Genomic DNA, 22,458 nt, shown 5'->3' on the forward strand with positions numbered 1-22,458 from the left:
TATCCACTTAATGCTATCTGTTGTGGTTTATTAAGGAGATATATCCTGAGGGAAGGCAGTGGAAATACTCAAAGGCACATATGTGCTAAGAATGTAAAAGCGACAACAGTTTTACTAGTTTCCTAGGGAGGATATTACATTTTGGAGTTAGTTTCCCTTGGTTATGTACTTTTTTTCTTTATGTTTGTAATCTTCAGCTTATAGAACGCTATTTTTTTTCTCAAAATGCTTTGCCTATTTGTAAGGAATTAGTTACAGATAATCCATATCTTCCTATCTAATTGTGTTTCTAACCTTTTTTTCTTGGATAGTGGCCTTTATATTTTAGAGAATTGCATAAAAAGTAAAATAATATATCTAAAAAAATCAAAATGTTTGGTAGACTATTTCTGAAAACTGATTATGCCTCAGAACTGGTGGAAAGTTTTGGGGGGGGGTTGTTTGCCTTTTAAAAAAAAACTCTATATCCTTTAAAATTTCAAGGTAAATTTTTATATTGGCTGTATTAATATGCTAGGGCTGTCAAAATGAGGTACCACAATCTGAGTTACTTATATAACAAAAATTTATTGTCTCACAGTGCTACAGGCTAGAAGTCAAAAATCAAGATGTTGGCAGGGTTGTTTCCTTCTGAGGGCTGAGGGAAGGAAGGATCTGTTCCAGACCCTTCTCCTTGTCTTGTAGTTAGGCGTCTTCTCTCTGTGTCTTCTCATCTCCCTACTATGTGTGTCTGTCTCCAAATTGTCCCTTTGTATAAAGATGCCAGTTATATCAGATTAGAGGTCACCCTACTAACCTCATTTAAACTTGCTAACCTCTGTAAAGACCCTATGTCCAAATAAGGTCACATTCTGAGTTACTAGGAGTTATGACAATTCAACCCACAACATTGGCTTATTACAAAATTCTAATTTTTCACATCAACTCTTTTTAAAAATGATTAATGTGTTCATGCTATTTTGAATATATTTCAAATTAATTCATGTTTTATTTCCTACATAGTCTCAATATGGAAATAGGAACAAAATTCCTGCTTGACACACTGATTTTTCTCTATGGTCTTGTATAGGAAGAAGGTTTTCTGAAATAAAAAGCTATCTGATGTGAGAAGCTGAGTCAGGGAGACATTAAGTTGTCCTTTTCTTTGCTCAAGTAGTTTCACCTCATTGCCCTTTATCTCTTTCTGTAGGTATTTTATTTGTTTTCATATAATGTCTTTCCTAATTACATGAGTTATAAAAATTTATTTATTAACTAAATCTCATAAAAATTTTCTTATCAGTGACAAAGTCAATGTGTGAAGATCTGACATCACATTCCTTTAAAAATCAATTCACAGGGTTATGTTTTGTCTTCTTAATCACAAACCAAGAAAAGTTCTTCAGTTTATTAGAAGGCAGAGCCATCAGCTTTAGATCTGGCAATTGGGATTTATCTCAAGTCATCTTACACTCCTTATCAGATTTTAACTATTTTCCAGAAGAGCCTAATGGAAACAATTCATTATATTGTTAATATTTTATGTATTATTTATATATCATATATTATATATTTGATATGTTATATAAAATAACATATTACATATAATATATGTTATTATATATGTTATTCTAATATGTAACTTTTTTTCTGGAAGGTTCATCCTCCATCAACATTTAACATTCAATTTGTGATTTAAAAGTATTATTTCAGTCTCTATATTTTGTCCATTTAGGAATCTTCTCTGCTTTCTTTTCTTAGTTTATTCTCTTACATTTCAATATTTTTAATAAAAATACATTTTATTTGCAAATGTAAAGGATAATTACTGGTGAAAATTCATCCTACAAATAAAAGAAGAAAGAAGAAAGTTAAGATTTATTTTAAAACTACAATGCAAGGCAAATATTATAAGCATTTGGGTCAACATAATTTCAGATATTAGCTACATATCCATCTACCTGTATCTCTACCTACGTATCTACAAAAATTGTAATGGTTATGAACCCTCTTTTATAGTAACGACTAGGCTTTCTTCACTAACTATATGCCAAGAAAATGTTACATGCCAATAAGTGTACACATACATACAACACATGTACATATACTTATATATTTTTAAGAATCCATAATATGTATACACACATATATGTAAGGATATATATGAACACAGAGACATATATTGCCTTTTTAATGACTGGATATTTTATTTTTATTATGTTAACTGAAATATGTAATAATTATGTAATAATGTATATAATAGAGTTTAATAATAAATCATCTCTGTGCCCAAAACACTCCTAAAAAATAAATTATTATTTATAATGCCCCAAATTGGGAATCCACCAAAATGTTCTTCAGCAGGTGAATGGATAAACAAACTGTGGTCACTCATAAAATGGAATATTTTTTCGTGATAAAAACCAATGAGCTATCAAGTCACAAAAAGACTTGGGGGAACTGTAAATGCATATTGCTAAGTAAGAAAAGCCAATCTGTCTACACATTGCATTATTTTAATTTTATGACATTCTAGAAAAGATAAAATTATGGAGAATATTTTAAAAATCAGAAGTTAGTAAGGGGCTGGAAGGAAAAGGGAGGGATAAATAAATGGAGCACAGATAATTTTTAGGGCAGTGAAATGTTTCTGTATAATATCATAATGATGGATGCATGTCATGGTACAATGTGAAAACTCACACAAGGTACAGAATGAAACCTAATCTAAATTGTGAACTTTAATTTATAATAATGTATCAGTATTGGCTAATCATTTGTACCAAATGTACCACATAAGGCAAGATACTAACAACAGGGAGAAACTGGAATGGGAGGGTGTAGATAAGAGGCTTTAAAGGAACTCTGTACTTTCTGCTCAATATCCTGTAAATCTAAAACTGTTCTGAAAAATAATTTGTTTTGAGACAACTTCTCAGTCTTTTGCCCTGAATCCCTTCAGTTATCCCATCCTGTGCAATCAGTACATGCCAGTACAGTTTCATGTCTATAAAATTTGATTTTGTGCTATACACAATTATATCCATTTTTTCATGATTTCTAGTTTTAATATTAGTAATACCTAACATTTATTAAATACTTATGTATGAGATATTGTTCTGGATAACTTTTAGTTATTAAACCATTTGATCCTCAAAACAACATTGCATGCAGCAAAAAAAAAGTTGTTTTATTATTACCAATTTTCACATAAGGAAATAGAAAGAAGTGTAGATGTCATAAGAAGTTTATTCATCCAGGCTACACTTGTTAGTTGAGATATGAACCCCAGCAGTTGGGCTCTAAGGTCTATGTACTTCCCCTCCATTCTTTGGTGCCTAATATGGTGTGGTAGCAGAATTTTAGAAATTTGTCTCCACCTAAAATTACAAAAATATTTGTACATATTTTTTCTCTTGTCCTCACATCTTCCATATTAAATTATTATTTGTAGTTTCTTAAATTTGTATATATTCTATTTCCCACCTTATTTTGTCTTTATCTTTTGCTCTACAGAGAAAATCTTCCTCTATCCCATAATCTTTTTTTATTGAGTTAATTCTGCTTTTTACTCAAGACTCTCCCTTTTCCATAGCAGTCTGAGCTTAATGTCCCTATTATATGTTTCAGTGGTGAAAACTGCACACCTATGCCATAGGACACACAATGGTGGGGTTTAATTTTCTTTTTTCCTAATGAGCATATATTTTCCTAATGCATATTTTAACTCTAAAATGTAAACTACTGAGGTCAGGATTATGCCTTACTTTTTGCGTCTACAGGGTCCAACAAAATTTCTGGGACGTAGTACTTGTTCAATAAATATGTGTTAGCAATGAATATGCCAGGGTTTACATTTCTATTTAAATAATTCTGCCTCTTTTTGACAAGTATTATGGGTTTTCTTGTTATTTGGTCATTTATTATCCCTGCCTCAATCAGATAATACCACCTGTTTATATTAATTTTTCTTTGTAAGATAGCAACCACCAAACCATCAATATTCACTTAACTTCTTTTTTAGTTTAAATAAATGTGGCATGAAATATTATATAAAAATAATTAATCAAAGAGGGTTAAACAAACAAAAAAAAATCAGACATAAACTTGTATTTAGTGGATGGTAAAAACTTACTGTTTTTAAAGAGGGAAAAAAATACATTCCAAAAGCCCTGCTTTAAAGAGAATGCTGGGTTTCCTGTTCTTCTCTGGACTTTAAGATATGTCTCTTTTATCTCATTCCAAAAGTATGCACTCTGAATTTCCTAAAGAATATTGCAAATGATCTCTTCTTTAAGAAGGAAGATGAGAATATTAATGGACACAGCTAGGTTGGTCTATTCATTATGCTTGCCTTAGAATGCTAGGCCTTGAATTAATGAGTTGAGAGATCAATTTGGACTGGTTTTAGTCAAACATGAAATCCTTAGGAAGCTAAATAAATTCTGAGCTGATTTGAGAGTCAATGACCCAGAGAAATTTTAGACCCTGTTTTCTTATGTAACATCCTTGCAATAGATGGATCATTTAGCACGTAGTAGCGCCAGTTATGGGTAGAACTGAAGATCTTACTATGTTCATTTAGCCTGGATAGAACCCAATCCTAGTACACTAATGACTTTGACTGTAATGGAAGCCAGACATTGGCAGAGAGAGCACAGCCAAGTCATGTACAAAAGGGACCAGGGGCATCACACACATCACCATTCGCATTTGGGCCAATAAGAAAAAAATACTTAGATTGTAAGAGTTTTTTGTGCCCTAGCTCCAAGTGAGAGAACAGTGCCACCTCCTATGTTTTATTAATAGACCGCATTGCCTCATTGTAATACTATTTAACCATATAGTAGGATCCATTCTTATCAATTCAGTAAATTCATTTTAAATATTTATTGCTTTAAAAATTTTTTCTTACTCTCTTTTCCTAAGTCTCAGCATTGATCCCTAAATCAATGCAGAATATATTCCAGCAGTGCTTCTCTGGACACTCAACCTAGGTTTTACTAGGTCATACCAGTATGCTGGCCTTATGGGAGAGAAAAAACCAAGGCATTAAATATTCTTGCCCATTAGATCTAGGAGTATTAAAGCTGCTTCCCTCAGTAAGTATAAGACATGCCCAGCCCATTATGGACCATCACATATGTCAACAAGACCAAGAGATGAGGACTATATGTACATTATAGCAGGGGTGTTAGGCCATAAGTTAGTAAAAAAAATCAGAGAGAAAGTAAATACTCAAACTGATTTCAGAGTTCAAATGATGGGAAGAAAATAATACAAAGTAGAATGGAAGGTGCTCTGCATGCTCAAGGAGTGTGTTTCAGGAAATGACAGTTGAGGCAAAAATATGGAAAAAGAGCACCCTAGACTGTTTCTGTGAAAAGCCAATGTATGACCTATGTGATGAGGTATAGCCATGAAAAATGGAAAAATAGCTTGCTAGACAGAAGTACACTGAAGTGAGGGTGATCAACTTGTCCCAATTTACTCTGGATTTTCTTGATTTTAGCTCTCTAATTCCCATGTTCTGGGAAGCCCCTCAGTCCCAGTCAAATCTGAATGATGGACACCCTAACTGGCGGTCTAAGACCTATTAGAATATGAGGTCTACTGAAAGGTCAGTGGTCTGATGGTCAACATCCAAACTACAGCCATAGTCACTGGCAGCTTGGCTTGGATCACATAAAAAATAATTAGAGGAAAAAACCTTTTTGATTTTGAGACATTCTGGCATCTGATATTGTGGCTTTCAGTAGCGCCCAAGCCTCAGCCCAATTTATTAATAACTAATCAGTTCTTTTGCATTTCCTGAGGAGTGTTTTACTTCCAATTATGTGGTCGATTTTAGAATAAGTGTCATGTGGCACTGAGACGAATGTATATTCTGTTGATTTGGGGTGGAGAGTTCTGTAGATGTCTATTAGGTCCACTTGATCCAGAGCTGAGTTCAAGTCGTCAATATCCTTGTTAATTTTCTGTCTCATTGATCTGTCTAATATTGACACTGAGTGACACTATTATTGTGTGGGAGTCTAAGTCTCTTTGTAGGCCTCTAAGAACTTGTTTTATGAATCTGAGTGCTCCTGTATTGGGTGCATATATATTAGGATAGTTAGCTCTAGTTGTTGAATTGATCACTTTACCATTATGTAATGCCCTTGTCTTTTTTGATCTTTGTTGGTTTAAAGTCTGTTTTGTCAGAGACTGGGATTGCAACCCCTGCTATTTTGTTCTTTCTATCTGCTTGGTAAATTTTCCTCCATCCCTTTATTTTGAGCCTATGTGTGTCTTTGCATGTGCGATGGGTCTCCTGAATACAGCACACCAATGGGTCTTGACTCTATCCAATTTGCCAGTCTGTGTCTTTTAATTGGGGCATTTAGCCCATTTACATTTAAGGTTAATAGTGTTATGTGTGAATTTGATCCATATTTAATAAATGGTGCTGAGAAAACTGGCTAGCCATATGGAGAAAACTGAATCTGGACCCCTTCTTTACACCTTATACAAAAATTAACTCAAGATGGATTAAAGACTTAAATGTAATACCCAAAACCATAAAAACCCTAGAAGAAAACCTAGGCAATACCATTTAGGACATAGGCATGGGCAAAGACTTCATGAAGAAAATACCAAAAGCAATTGCAACAAAAGCCAAAATTGTCAAATGGGATCTAATTAAATGAAAGAGCTTCTGCACAGCAAAAGAAACTATCATCAGGGTGAACATGCAGCCTACAGAACGGGAGGAACGCTTTGCAATCTACCCAGCTAACAAAGGTCTAATATCCAGAATCTACAAGAACTTAAATTTACAAGAAAAAAAAAACATCAAAAAGTGGGCAAAGGATATGAACAGACACTTCTCAAAAGAAGACATTTATGCAGCCAACAAACATATGAAAGGAAGCTCAACATCACTGATCATTAGAGAAATGCAAATCAAAACCACAATGAGATACTATCTCATGCCAGTCAGAATGGCAATTATTAAAAAGTCAAGAAACAATAGATGCTGGCAAGGCTGTGGAGAAATAAGAATACTTTTACACTGTTGGTGGGAATGTAAATTAGTTCAACCATTGTGGAAGACAGTGTGGCAATTCCTCAAGGATGTAGAACCAGAAATACCATTTGACCCAGCAATCCCATTACTGGGTATATATCCAAAGGAATATAAATCATTCTATTATAAAGACACATGCACACGTATGTTTACTGCAGCACTATTTACAATAGCAAAGACATGGAACCAACCCAAATGCCCATCAATGATAGACTGCATAAAGAAAATGTGGTACATATACACCATGGAATACTATGCAGCCATAAAAAGGAATGAGATCATGCTCTTTGCAGGGACATGGATGAAGCTCGAAGCCATCATCTTCAGTAAACTAACACAGGAACAGAAAACCAAACACCACGTGTTCTCACTCATAAGTGGGAATTGAACAACAAGAACACATGGACACAGGGAGGGGAACGTGACACATGGGGGCCAGTCAGGGTGTGTGGGGAAGGGGAAGCAGAGCATTAAGACAAATAGCTAATGCATGCGGGACTTAAAACCTAGATGATGCATTGATAGGTGCAGCAAACCATCATGGCACATGTATACCTATGTAACAAACCTACATGTTCTACACTTCTATCCTGGAACTTAAAAAAAATAATAATCAGCCGGGCACGGTAGCTCACACCTGTAATCCCAGCATTTTGGGAGGCCAAGGCAGATGGATCATGAGGTCAGGAGATCAAGACCATCCTGGCTAACATGGTGAAACCCCTCTCTACTAAAAATACAAAAAATTAGCCAGGTGTGGTAGTGGGTGCCTGTAGTCCCAGTTACTTGGGAGCCTGAGGCAGGAGAATGGCGTGAACCCAGGAGGCAGAGCTTGCAGTGAGCCGAGATCATGCCACTGCACTCCAGCTTGGGCGACAGAGCTAGACTCTGTCTCAAAAAAAAAAAAAAAAAACCTAATCAACTTTATAGTTAATAACCGCTTCTCTGTAGTATCATAGAAGACACTTACTGACCCACCTGTTGCCATACAAACAGCAGTCACATGCGTACAGCCATAGAAAGCATAGAAACACTGCACACAACTAACATTCATGGACAGCACAGAGACCTGAAGAGGCATGTTATGAGGCTGCCATACTTGGAAGTTGGAATTCTAAGTGGAAAGAAGATTGGAAAGATAAGTAGAATTTGAGATGCAGCTTTTAATCTAATATGATGTACTCTCAAGGCAAGTCCCACTTTTATCTCTATCCAGTTAGATCAGTGCTTGTGCTGAATGAAAGAATTAGCTTCTGACTCTGTTAGTTACCAGCTAGAACCTTAAACAAAATTTGACGTCATGACACAGAAAAGTATTTAGGGTCAGAACTTACAATAAAAGGTGGAGGGTAGAGAAGGGAACATTCATCTGGAACTTTCTATATGCTTTTATATGTTCTCCTATATATGATAGTAGTGGGCCAGGCACTGTTAAAGTAAAACTTCATGTCTTAGTCATAATAGGCAGCTCCAAACAATGGTCTTCGTTTTTGTTTTTGGCATGGAAAAATACATAGACATACAAATGTTCACCTAAGACAAAAATTAGCTCATATATTTGAGTACATCGGAGGAAGACAGATAAAGAATTTAAGTCCAATTAAGAAAATCCTTGTATCTTCTATACATTTCTGTCTACACATTTCTAATTGTAAGGCAACTCTCTTGGCTGTTGTGTTGGTAGTAGCAATTATGTCCATCCCCATGGTCATCCAATCCCTGATGGAATTTTCCTGGTGAAATTGGATTGGTAGAATGAGCTCTTTGGATATTATTTCCAGCAGTATTTCTAGTTCTTCCATACCAGAAGTAAATGTTAATTAATTATGAGTAAGAGCTGTCTGACAAAGCAGTGGCATAGTCTCGGAAGTAGCGGTCTCAGATGGTGGCATAGTAGTCTCGGGAGTAGTGGTCTCAGATGGTGGCATAGTAGTCTCAGGAGTATTGGTCTCAGGTGTCATGGTTTCTCCAAATTTAGTTGTGTCAAATGTTATCAGATCATTCAACATAGATACTGGGGAACCAGTAAAAGAGTCCACATCACTATAATCAAATGTTATATCCTCTAGGTGAATCATAGGAAATGCTGGTCGTCGAGTATATTCATGTGATATTATTATATAAATGCAGCATGATAGCTTGTTCCTACAAAGAAGTATGTACCTTTCAGTATCTAAACATCGTCTTCTGCAATGTCCTATATTATTCTTCCAACATTTTGGGGGTTCAAAGCTACCTGTAGAGAATAAAATATAGGTCAAATTTTTAACTCTGGCATCAACATAACAACTTTTCATTCATTCAAAAATTTACACTGACTGACATCTAGACTAATATGATGTCAAGTACAAAAAGCCATTGAAAGAGACAAACAGGAGAACAAAAGGTGTATATTAAAATTGTGCTATGTGCAATCAAAGAAGTTGTATGGAGAAAAGGAGAAATGTAGAAAAAGAGAGGGACGGAGAGAGAGAGAGAGCATACTGAGACTGATACGAAACCTAGAAAGAAAGGATGAAAATGAAAAGCCCAGGACCAGATGAATTCACAGCTGAATTCTACCAGATATACAAAGAAGAGCTGGTATCATTCCTACTGAAACTATTCACCCAAAATTGAGAAGGCAGGACTCAACTTTAACTTATTCTATGAGGCCAGCATCATCCTGAGACCAAAACCTAGCAGAGACACAAGAAAAAAAAAATTTCAGGCCAGTATCCTTGATGAACATCAGTGCAAAAATCCTGAACAAAATAGTAGCAAACTAAATCCAGCAGCACATCAAAAAGCTTATCCACTACGATCAAGTAGCCTTTATCCTTGTAATGCAAGGTTGGTTTGATGTATGCAAATCAATAAATGTGATTGCTTATGGATAGCATTTAAAGTACAGAAATTGGTAAACCATGGTGGGTTGGAATAATATGAGAAAAAAAGAGGACTAGAATTAAATTCTAGTGAGTTTCAATATTAAGAGATAAGAGATCAGATAAGAGGAAACGACTTAAAAGGACCAATAAGATAAGTCAGATCAAAACAGGAGAATAAGACTCTAGAGTCTTAAAGCAGACCCCCAGCAGAGCAGAGCTCCAGCAAAGATTTGAATATAATAGTTTAGTTGAGAGACAATTCCTCCTTAAAAAAAATCAGTGGAGAAATGTAGAAATCAGGAGAGCAAGAAATCCAAGAAAAGGTGAGTTATAACCTGTTATTATCATGAGATCATCTATCAACTGATGGCCAGCAGGATGGCTGTGTTCTGTTTGCTCAGAGGACAATCCCACAGGGAAGCCCAGCAGCCAGGCTACAAATAAGCCTCAGACTCATGGATGAGCCTGGGGGACATGTTACATTCCGTTATGTGAAATAGACACAAAAAGATAAATACCACATGTTTTCATTCATAAGCAGGAGCTAAAAAAGTTGAGTTCATAGAAGTAGACTGTAGAATAATGATTACTAGAGGCTGGGAAGGGAAAGGAGGATAGAGAGAGGTTGGTTAACAGATAGAAAATTACACCTAGATAGGAGGAAAAAGTTCCAGCATCCTATAGCAGGGGTCCCCAACCCCTGGGCAGCCAATGGGTACTGGTCCATGGCCTGTTAGGAACCAGGCTGCACAGCAAAAGGTGAACAGCAGGTGTGCAAGCATCACCACCTGAGCTCCACCTCTTGTCAGATCAGCCAAGGCATTAGAGTCTCATAGGAGCATGAACCCTATTGTGAACTGTGCATGTGAGGGATCTAGGATGTGTGTTCGTTGTGAGACTCTAATGCCTGATGACCTGAGGTGGAACAGTTTCATCCTGAAACCATCCCCACCACCACCTTCACCTCGTCGAAAAAACTGTATTCCACAAAACTGGTCCCTGGTGCCAAAAGGGGTCCACTGTTCTATAGCACTGTAGGGTGACAGTAGTTAACAATCATTTACTGTATATTTTCAACTAGCTAGAAGAGACGATTCTGAATGTTCCCAATATAAAAAAATGACAAATGTTTGAGGTGATAGATATGCTAATTACCCTGATTTGATCATTACACATTGTATACATGTATCAAAATATCACTCTGCATCTTCTAAATATGAATAATTATTACACATCAACTAAAAGTAGAAGAAAAAATAGCATTTAGTTTTTATTAAAAAAAAAAAAAACTTAAAAAAATGTTTAATTGGGCATCAGGTCCTGAAGGTGCAGTGTTACAGAAAAACCTTGAAGAATGAAAGGGTGCACAGTTACAGTAAAAACCTTGAAGAACTAACATCCATTTATGTTTTCTTCCCATAATAGCCTTGAACTGCAAATAAGGGAATTACCACAGGAAAAAAAATATTACCAAGCCTCAAAGTTATTCTACATGAGGCTCAAAGGACCTGGACTATTTATCCAGCTTCCCCCGTAGTTGACAGATGATCCAGAGACAGCTGATAATTTTCTGGCATTTCTGGATTGCCCTGTACAGGGGTATTTCACAAGCAGTTGTTGAAAGACTGGAGATACTGACAGTTGCAAGTCGGGCTGATATGCATGAAAACAGAAAATGCATAAAAGGTTATGGGGAAAGTTGTATCAGATGTGACTACATTAAGCAGGAGAGGAGACTGTTTCTTAAAGGACAGAGTGGTCATTTTGTAGTCAAATACTGCTGAGAGGTTAAAAAAAAAGATGAAGGCAGGAAAATGTCCATGCTTTTAGTAGTATGAAGGTAACTTCATACTGAGGAGAGCAGCTTCCGAGTGGTATGAAAAAAGAAACCAAATTGCAGTTGGTCAAAATGTGAATGAGAGAGAAGTGAATGCAGGACCTGTAGATGAAACTCTTAAGAAGTTTAGCTCCAAAGAAAAGCAGAGAAATAAATAACTTGTTAGAGAGCAATGTAAGGTTAAGGGAAAGCTTTCAGGTTTGTTTTGAAGAACGAGAAATACCAAATGGTGCTTGCAAGCAATGAGAAAAGAAACAAGCAGTCTGGGCCCAGTGGCTCACACATGTAATCCCAGCACTTTGGGAGATCGAGGCGGGCAGATCACCTGAGTTCAGGAGTTCGAGACCAGCCTGGCCATGGTGAAACCCTGTCTCTACTAAAAAATACAAAAATTAGCTGGGCAAGGTGGCGAGCACCTGTAGTCCCAGCTACTCAGGATGCTGAGGCAGGAGAATCACTTGAACCCGGGAGGCGAAGGTTGCAGTAAGCCAAGATCGTGCCACTGCATTCCAGCCTGGGCAACAAGAGCAAGACTCCATCTCAAAAAAAAAAAAAAAAAAAAGCAGAAAAGGAGAGATTAATATAGAATAGGGTGATGAGATGACAGAAGGGCACAGTCACAAATTCACACAGAGCAGACTGATCTTTAGATGGAGAAGACACGTTTCTCCATTTATGGCAAAGGGGACAGAGGAAATGAGTGAAAACTTCCTATTTGAATTGTTTAAATAAATGGGGCATGGGATAAGCTGAGGGGGAGAGCCATGTAGAGGAGAGGAACAGGAAAATAAAAGACAAATAAAGGTCAGGACAAAATAGTTGTCTAAAAAAGAGGGAAGATGGCTGGGTGTGGTGGCAGAAACCTGTAATCCCAGCACTTTGGGAAGCCGAGGCGGGTGGATCACAAGGTCAGGAGATCGAGACCATCCTGGCCAACCTGGTGAAAACCTGTCTCTACTAAAAATATAAAAATTAGCTGGATGTGGTGGCACATGCCTGTGATCCCAGCTACTCGGGAGGCTGAGGCAGGAGAATCACTTGAACCAGAGAGTTGGCGGTTGCAATGAGCCGAGATTGGGCCACTGCAGTCCAGCCTGGTGACAGAGGAAGACTCTGTCTCAAAAAAAAAAAAAAAAAAAAAAAAGAAGGAAGGTTCATTTACAAGAGAAATGCAGTAGGATTTCCAAGCAGTGTGACTACTCATTTGAGGGGTGAGGATATAAATCTAAAGGGAAACTAGTGTGCTGCATTGTATGTTCATTTATCAAGCAGTAAACGGCATGATCATCTTTCTCAAGACAATTGCCCAAGGAGTACCTAGATAAGTGTATTCTAGGCAGAGGAAGCCGCTAGAGATAAGGCTCTATGGAGGAGGAAGCCTGGTATATGTGCAGAAGAGCAAGTAATTTTCTAAACAACCTCATTTGAACTGAATGTGATAATATATATAAAACATATATAGATGTATGTATGTATGTATATATTAGGCTCACAATAATTTGGTTTATATTTTATCCTCTGGGAAATGTTGGCTCTAGTCCAACTTCACCAATTATTTATTCTACCTTCACTCTTCTAGAGTCATTTATTCTATCTTTGTTATTTTACTGGCTCGATTTTACTTTGTACTTCGTGGAATTTTCTATAAGTTTCAAGTCTAGACCTTCCACTTCTTTTGTGCAAGACAGACTCTAACCTTGCTTCTTCGTTCCTCACATCTACAAAGATTTATATCTTAATTTTTTTCCTCCAGCATTATCCATACTTGAAATATGTCATCTTGGCTCTCTTCTTCTCCTTTGTCTTTGAATCGCCTTGTTCTGTCAATTATTCTTCAAAATTGTTTCTCACTTACATTCCTTTCTACTGCTTTTAAATTATCCCCTCCATTCTTAAATTAGGCTGTAGTCACACAGTCATCAAAGTTTTGGGCCCCTACTATGGCGCAGGCACCATCCTGGGCCCTTGAGGTACATCTGTGAACTAAACAGACAAAAATCACATGGAGCTGACTTTCTAGCAGAGGGAGACAGATAATAAAAAGTAAATGCACTCCCTGCTAGACTGTATGGTTTACAGACTTAAATCTAAGACCTGAAACTATGGAACTACCTGAAGAAAACATTAGGGAAACACTTCAGGACGTTGGTCTTGGCAAAGATTTCTTGGGTAAGACCTCAAAAGCACGGGCAACCAAAGCAAAAATAGGCAATTAGGATTACATCAAACTAAAAAGCTTGTGCACAGCAAAGGAAATAATCAACAAAGTGAAGATGTAGCCCACAGAGTAGGAGAAAATATTTGCAAGCTATCCATCTGATGAGGAATTAACAACCAAAAGTATATTAATATAAGGAGCTCAAAAAACTCCATTGCAAACAAAAACAATCTGATTTTAAAACAGGCAAAAGATTTGAATAGACATTTCTCAACAGAAGACATACAAACAGCCAACAAGTATACATAAAAATATGGTAAAAACATGGTAAGGATGGTAATTTTTAAATGTATATTTTACCTTAATAAAAAAGTACATTATTTTGTAGATGAAAAGGTGACAAATGGTTTGCAGAAAGAAGGGAGAATAGATTTAAGGGTAATAGAAGATTCATAAACAGGAGTTGCACAAGCCTGTGTAACAAGGTGATGATTAAACAGCTTGAAGGAGGTAAAGGAATTAGTCACACCAGTATCTGAGGCAAGTACATTCTAGGCAGAGGAAACAAACAAAGCTCTATGGGCTGAGTAAGTCTGATATGTTTGGGGAAGAGCACTGGGGCCTGTGTGGCTGTAGTGGAGTGAACAAGGACTATAATAGTAGGAGATGAGGTGAGAGAGGTCATAAGGGCCAGATCCTGCAGGGCCAGGTGAGCCACTGTATGGACTCTTGTTACCGCTCTGAGTATAGAGGGGGCCATAGCAGAGTTTTGAGCAAAAGTACGTGATCTGACTTCCAGTGTAAGCGGATCATGCACTGTGTGTCTTCACAAGATGGTGGAAGGGAAGAGCAGAAGGACAGATATCATGAGGAAGCTATGGCAATAACACAGGTGAGAGATGATGGTGACTAGAATCAGAGTGGTAGCAATGGAGGTGACGAGAATAATTGCATTCTGGATATAATTTGCAGGCAGATGTAATAGACTTCCTGATAGATATGAGTGTCATAGGATATAGAAAAATCAAAGATAATTCCAAGAATTTGGTTTTAGCAGTAGAATGATGGCAATTGGGAAAAATTCATAATTTTTTTTCTAGAGTGACAACAGTCATTTTTTTCAAAGAACTTCAGTCTGGAACTATTATGTTGTTAGGACATGTGATCTTCATCACCAGTATCTCAAAATCCTAAAATTAGAAATATGACTAGCAATTGTATGTTTCTAAGTAGGGGAGCCATCTAGCCAAAACATTATCCCATGTGTGGAGTTCTTTCTAAAACATACCAGATATATAATCAGCTAGCATCAACTTAAAATATATCTATGGATAGCAGTCCACCGATAGCTTGGCTTGGTAAAAAGTTGCTTCACAAGCCATCAGGTGCTATCTCACTTGAAAACACATAATATAAAGCCCAGAGAGACTAAATAGCTAAATTTCAAAACAAAACCTATAAGAGAACACAAAAATGAAAATCTCTAAATCAAAAGAAATGAAAACTACCTCTCCAAAATAAAAGGGAAAGAGAGACATGGACAATTTGTAGAAAAGTTAAATATACATTAAGCATGTATTTGAAGTTCGACTTCCCCATTACTCACAGACATAAATAAAAATTAAATATTTATATATAATATTTCATTTTTAGGACTTGGCAAGTATTCAGAAATTGATAATACATGAAGCAGACAGAAAAAAGTACATCTCCAGGAATTTTATGCTGAATGATTTATGTATAAGAAAGGTTATACTAGCCATCCTTGTCTATAAAATGTAAATGCACTTATTTATGCAAAAACAATTTGGCTAAGTAATTTAAACAGTATCCATTCTATAAAATTTATACAGTCATTGGAAATACAGTTTTTGAAAATATTTAGTAAATGGGAAAATACTAATAGTATAATAGAAAATTTATAAGTATGCTATACATTTTTATTCAAATAAGAAAACTGAGGAAGAACAATAGATCAAAAATATTTTGTCTCTTTTAACTTCTTTACAATTTTTTTACTTCTTTACAATTTCAAAATTTCCAAATTTTCAACAAATACAGCAGTTTATAATCAGAAATGAATGTAGATATTAATTCTGTAACTCACATTACATCAACATGTGAATCAAGACATAACAGATCATAGGCACAGTTATAACCATCTAATAGACATGAATAGCACCTTTCTAGGCAACATATAACACCTCCAAATTTAACAAAAGCCAAATTTCTTAGTATATAAAGATAATTAAGAAAGTTTAGAAATCTAATGGACTGGATGTTCAAACTCATTTATAACTAAAGTGTCATGAATTCAAACATCAGGACATCATTTTCACATATTAGACTGTAAAACTGAATGTAGTAGAAAACTGAATGTAGTAGAAAAAACAGAAAGGACTGATGAGGGTGTGGGAAGCTGACACTCTTACAACTGGTGATAGGAGAGAAGAATAGTTCAGCTTTTCTGGTAGGTGGTTTGACTGTGTGTGTGTGTGTGTGTGTGTGTGTGTGTGTCCATGTGTCCAGTCATAAATGAAAAGACATACATTTGTTTACAAATTTTTCTTGCTGAATTGTTTTTGATAATTAAAGACCTATTTTTCATCAGTAGCGGAGTAATTAATGTGAGGCAATTCATCTGCTCCTCCTCAAAGTTTTACTTATTGATTAAAAATAATGAACTAGGTTTATGTATGGATGTCTCTAATATATTGCTAGTACATTGCAGAACAATTCACATGGTGCATTTGCAATTGCATTTTTAAAAAATCTAAAAGGTATACACATGCAAATATAAATACATTTGTATTTGCTAGGATATATAAGAAATTGGTAACATTGATTGATTCTGAAGGGGAAGACTGAAGAACTGGTATTCTTGGACAGACAAACATTTTTCTTTTCCTTAAACCCTATAAATCTATCGATTGCTTGATACATAAGTCAATTGCAAGTATTATTTTTTAATAAAAAGTTAACAATTTTCAAAAGTAGCATTATTAAATAGTGGAAACAGACTGTTCCTATTCATCTAAAATTAGAAGCTCCCCATTGGTCACTAGTCTGTCTATCCTGTCTTCACTCCACTTATTTCCACTTCTACCCCAAACATATATATTGTCTCTTCCATATGATAGTGCTACAGAATCTACAAACTGTCAATGGACTTGTTCACCGTACCTAAGAACATGAAAGTGAGGGCCTCCCTCTGAAGGTACTCTCCGGGCAAAGAAGAATTCAAGATGCTAGGAGAACTAATAGGACACAACAATGAAATAGATACAACAGAATAATCAAAATGGAAGTGAAGTGAGGCTGAACTAACATTGGATAGTTATGTAGAGAGAGAGATAGGGTGGCTCAGAGCATTAAGGAAATTCTTGTCTTTGGAGAAATGCCTCAGAGGACATCCCAGCTTGCTAGATGCCCCTAACAGAAAGATTCTCAGAGACTAGGGGCATGGAGCTGCCAAAATACGAGCATTCTGCTGCTTTGTTGGCCCAGATTTTTCCTGCAGATTCCCTCTCTTCCCATCATGATACCAGGGGAGCCCAAGGGCAACAACTCATCCTAGTCATCATCTCTGCTTTATAGGGTTCCATTACCTTTGGTCACCTGAGTTAGCAACCCACAGATAATGAAGGTCAGCATCAGGATATTCATGGCTCCTGGGAGAGAGGAAGCTCTGTGTCCTGAGGAATACAGAACACTGCACAGCAAGGAATTTAAGTGGTCACCTTTACTGGTCTATCATGGGTGATGAACCAGAGAAGGGGAAAATGCCATGCCACCCAGATCACCAGACCATTAATTTGCAACACTGAGTGTGCATGACACAATAATGTCTGCTTCTAGAAATTATTAAAGAAAGCTGAGGCCTTATGAGATAAGCTATTATCCCGTAGAACTGTAAGGTCTGATGGAAAGAAACAGCCCCAAGAGGAAGTTTTTGTTAACTTTAGATGGGCTCAATTGTCCTTCTCCTCTGTCTGTATGCAGCACTTTGTACATACCCAATGACAGCAGAATGGTGTGTAAAGATATCACTTGTGGCAGTCCAATAGCTTACAACATCCGGTATTCACCTTTTCTTCTGAGTGATCACCCCAATATGAATTCCTGTGAAACAAGAAAGACACTTTTTAACTAATAAGTTCATAAGATTCCATCAATTATGAGACAGAAGGAATTTGGAATGAAAATAGTGAAAACAGGAAAACAGGTTTTATTGGTGCTCTTCTTTTTCCCGTTCCACTGTCCCATCAACTCTTTTCCCTCATTCAGAAATACAAATAAGAAATGAAATATTGAGAGAGAGGAAACATTTTAAAAGGAGAGGGAGAGAGAAAGAGAGAGAGGAGAGAGGCCCAATGTAACATTATGCCCCCCATCCCCACTACCAAAGGAGAAAAATATAGGAGACATTTGTGAAATTGCCCAGTAGGAGTGATCAGCATTTTATCTCCTGGAAGAGTTTGCTGAGCTGTATTTCTCCCACATATGTTTAATACCACTAGATACCAAGGAAATCAGGAAAATTTTTAAAAAATTTTCTAAACAGCTGCACTGTTTAGAAAAAAAACTGTAGCTCACTGCCTGTGTTCATTTAATTTTACATTAACATGCTCTGGAGGCTGACTGATTTTCAGTGTGAAAATACAATATACAAACTGTTCTTGGAATTATTTTTAAACAGAACTAACATCAGAATCATCTGAATAATCAGAATCATCTATTTTGGAAAAAACCGGATTCATTAAATGACTCTTTGGCCAAAAACTGTTTGAGAACAATGTTAACGTGGGAATGCTACGCTTTCTAGAATTTGACATTTTCAGCGATCAAGAATTTCTATATTTTGTAAATGGAAATACCACTGCTAACAACAAGATGCTATAAATAGAATGATGATTTGTGTTTTCAAAGTCGATATATTAGAACGATGTGAAAATAATAATAAAGGTGAGATATTTTGTGGCAAAGTTATCTCAGGGTAAACCCTGCAGCTGCAAGTGCCACCAGCGAGTATTCTGGGTGAAAATGGGAAAAGGGTTAAAAATGCAGGATGGCCAAAGCCATCCTAAGCAAAAAGAACAAAACTAGAGGAATCACATTACCTCACTTCAAATTATACTACAAAGCTATAGTAACCAAAACAGCATGGTACTAGTATAAAAACAGACACATAGAGCAATGGAAAAGAATAGAGAACACAGAAACAAGTCCACACATCTACAGTAAACTCATTTTTGACAAAGTTGCCAAGAACATACTTTGGGGGAAAAACAGTCTCTTTAAAAAATGGTGCTGGGAAAACTGGATATCCATATGCAGAATAATGAAACTAGACCTCTGTCTCTCACCATATACAAAACATTAAATCAAATGGATTAAAGACTTAAAGCTAAGATCTCAAACTATGAAACTACTATAAGAAACTGGGGAATCTCTCCAGGATGTTTGGGCAAAAATTTCTTGAGTAGCAACCCACAAACAAAGGCAATCAAAGCAAAAATGGACAAATGGGATCACATCAAGTTAAAAAGCTTCTGCACAGCAAAGCACACAATCAACGAAGTGAAAAGACAACCCACAGAATGGGAGAAAATATTTGCAAACGACCCTTCTGACAAGGGATTAATAACAGGAAATATAAAGAGCTCAAACAATTCTATAGGAAAAAAATCTAATGATCCAACTTAAAAATGGGCAAAGTATCTGAATAGATATTCTGAAAAGAAGACATACAAATGGCAAACAGGCAGATGAAAAGGTGCTCAAAATCACTGATCATCAGAGAAATGCAAATCAAGCTACAATGAAATATCATCTCACTCCAGTTAAAATGGCTTTTATCCAAAAGACAGGCAATAGCAAATGCTGGCAAGGATTTGGAGAAAGGGAAACCCTTGTATGCTACTGGTGTGAACGTAAGATAGTACAACCACTATGGAGAACAGTTTGGAGGTTCCTAAAAAAATGAAAATAGAGTTACCATACAATCCAGCAATCCCACTGCTAGGTACACACTCCCCTCCAAAAGGAAATAAGAATATTGAATAGATATCTTCACACCTGTGCTTGTTGCAGCACTATTCACAATAGCCAAGATTTAGAAGCAATGTAAGTGTCGATCAACAAATGAGTGGATAAAGAAAATGTGGAACTTATACACAGTGGAGTATTATTCAGCCATAAAAAAGAAAGAGATGCTGTCATTTGCAATAACATGGATGGAACTGGAGGCCATTATGCTAAGTGAAATAAGCCAGGAACATAAAGACAAATATTGCATGTTCTCACTTATTTGTGAAATCTAAAAATCAAAACTATTGAATTCAAGGGAGATAGAGAGTAGAAGGATGGTTATCAGAGGCTGGGAAGGGTGGTGGGCGTGTGTGGGAAGGTGAGGATGGTTACTGGGTACAAAAAATAGTTAGAAAGAATGAATAAGACCTGGTATTTAATAGCATAACGAGGTGACTATAGTCAAAAATAATTTAATTGTACATTTTAAAATAATAAAAAAGTATAATTAGATTATTTGTAACACAAAGGATAAATGCTTGAGGGGATGGATACCCCATTTTCCATGATGTGGTTATTATGCATTGCATGCTTGTATCAAAACATCTCATGTACCCCACAAATATAGACACCTACTATGTACCTACAAAAGATAAAAATTTAAAAAAATACAGGGTGCTGTATTTTGGCAGGAGATAATACAGACTTACCCTTAGTATATTTATAGTTTTTCTGAGTTTTGTTTTGTTTTTGAAAAACAAGGAATCTCTAATGTTCTCATCTGTCAGAGATGTAGCGGTGAAGTTGGAGAAGTGAGTTTAAAAAGTAGAAGCTATAAAGGAAAACCAGGAGCTTGATTAAGAATTTTCTGTGGAGATAAGAAAAGTGACTCTCCAATTGAGAGATGCAAGATGATCTGCCAAAGTCAGAGATCATAAAGAGGTTGTCAGAAAAATGCATAGCAGCATGTGGGTGCTCTTGGGCCAGTCAAGCACCACCTACTTGAGAATACCACCAACCTGTGAGAATGACTTCCAAGGACAATGGCCACAGAGCCTTCCTTCCTTAGACTAGCTCAGCCAAGTCAGAGATGGATACCCCACCTCTGTGCATCTGGTTTTGTTAGTGTACATATTCTCTACTCTGCCATGGGTAGATACTCTGCCATTGGAGTATTGGGGTAGGGTAAGGTGACATAAGGATAAGGGGAGATGGAGAGAGAAGTTCTATATGGTGCTTTTTAGATTTTGTGTCACTAAGAAAATAATTATTAGTGATTTTAGTAATCTCCCTGAAAAATCAATAGAATTAACTATTTGAAAACCAATGGAAATAGAATCTCGGGACCAAGAAAAGTAGATTCAGCTATAAAATAGATTTCATGCTTGCACAGTTTGCATCAATTTTGCTATCACTGCACTTCTCTTTTTTTGAAATTTCTGTATTTTAAATAAATTTTTAAAATCTTACCACCCTTGGCCGGTCGCAGTGGCTCACACCTGTAATCCTAGCACTTTGGGAGGCTGAGGCTGGCGGATCACCTGAGGTCAGGAGTTCGAGACCAGCCTGGACAACATGGTGAAACCCTGTCTCTACTAAAAAATACAAAAATTAGCCGGGCATGGTGGTGGGCGCCTCCAATCCCATCTACTCAGGAGGCTGAGGCAGGAGAATCGCTTGAACCGGGAGGCAAAGGTTGCAGTGAGCCAAGATTGCACCATTGCACTCCAGCCTGGGTGACAAGAGTGAAACTCCGTCTCAAAAAAAAAAAAAAAAAAATCGTATCACCCTTCTTCATTAGCCTGTATTGTGTATTGTTTATATTTCTCTGTGGGCTGTAATCAGATCAGAAGCAGAGGCACACGCTAAATGTTAAAAGTTGCTTTTATCCTGAGTTATATATTTATACAGATGTATCTCACCAGTGTCTTGGAAAGGACCTTCTAGATAATCTTAGATTGGATATCAAATATAGAGAATGGATATCGAATGCACAGCATAGCATAAAATCTTCACTGAGGCACAGCATACATGGTTGACCTGCCCATTTCTGTTGCTGACGTGTGGGCATCCCTGTTTAATCACAGAACTCCTTCTTACTGAGGCTGAGCCTAAGTTCAGAATCCTTTCCAGGAAAGTTGGTGTCTTTATCATCTATAATCTAAGCCCAACCTCTACTTTACAGATGGAGAAACTGAGGCCGACATAAAAGTCTCAGTGTGATCCTCTAATGTGATCCAGGTTGTCAACATAAGCCGTGTCCAGAGAGACAATCTAATTCTAACTGCTCATTTTATAAAAGAGCACATTTGGTCCTCAAGAAGGAAAATGGTTTGCCCCAAAGTAAAGTAATATGCCCAAGGTCACACAGTTAAAGAGCATGAAGCAAGACTTTTTCATTCCAATGGAGAAAATTATCTGCCCATATAAGGGGGGAAAAAAACCCAGAAGGAAGGAGCAATGATAACAGCAGAGAATGTCCAGAAGTTACCACAATGTTCTGAGAAAGGATCAC

The 22,458-nt window shown here is 36.7% G+C and overlaps 1 protein-coding gene across 1 annotated transcript; it reads right to left on the bottom strand.

Moving 5' to 3' along the window:
• Positions 1-1,752: 1,752 nt before the first annotated feature.
• On the bottom strand, positions 1,753-17,669 carry LOC100977930 (beta-defensin 125). The gene is made up of 2 exons (XM_055093544.2): positions 17,522-17,669; positions 1,753-9,284 (listed from the first exon to the last, which is right to left on the bottom strand). The coding sequence occupies exons 1-2, from the start codon at positions 17,577-17,579 to the stop codon at positions 8,869-8,871; spliced, it is 474 nt and encodes a 157-aa protein (XP_054949519.1). The 5' UTR covers positions 17,580-17,669; the 3' UTR covers positions 1,753-8,868.
• Positions 17,670-22,458: the final 4,789 nt, after the last annotated feature.

Source organism: Pan paniscus, chromosome 8 (genome assembly GCF_029289425.2).
Source record: "Pan paniscus chromosome 8, NHGRI_mPanPan1-v2.0_pri, whole genome shotgun sequence".
Lineage (NCBI taxonomy): Eukaryota > Metazoa > Chordata > Mammalia > Primates > Hominidae > Pan > Pan paniscus.

Excerpts from the sequence above, each read along its gene's own strand:
- LOC100977930 (XM_055093544.2), bottom strand. The coding sequence starts at position 17,579 with ATGAATATCCTGATGCTGACCTTCATTATCTGTGGGTTGCTAACTCAG. Across the intron at positions 9,285-17,521 it reads GCTAACTCAGGTGACCAAAG|GTAGCTTTGAACCCCCAAAA; the intron begins GTAATGGAACCC and ends TATTCTCTACAG.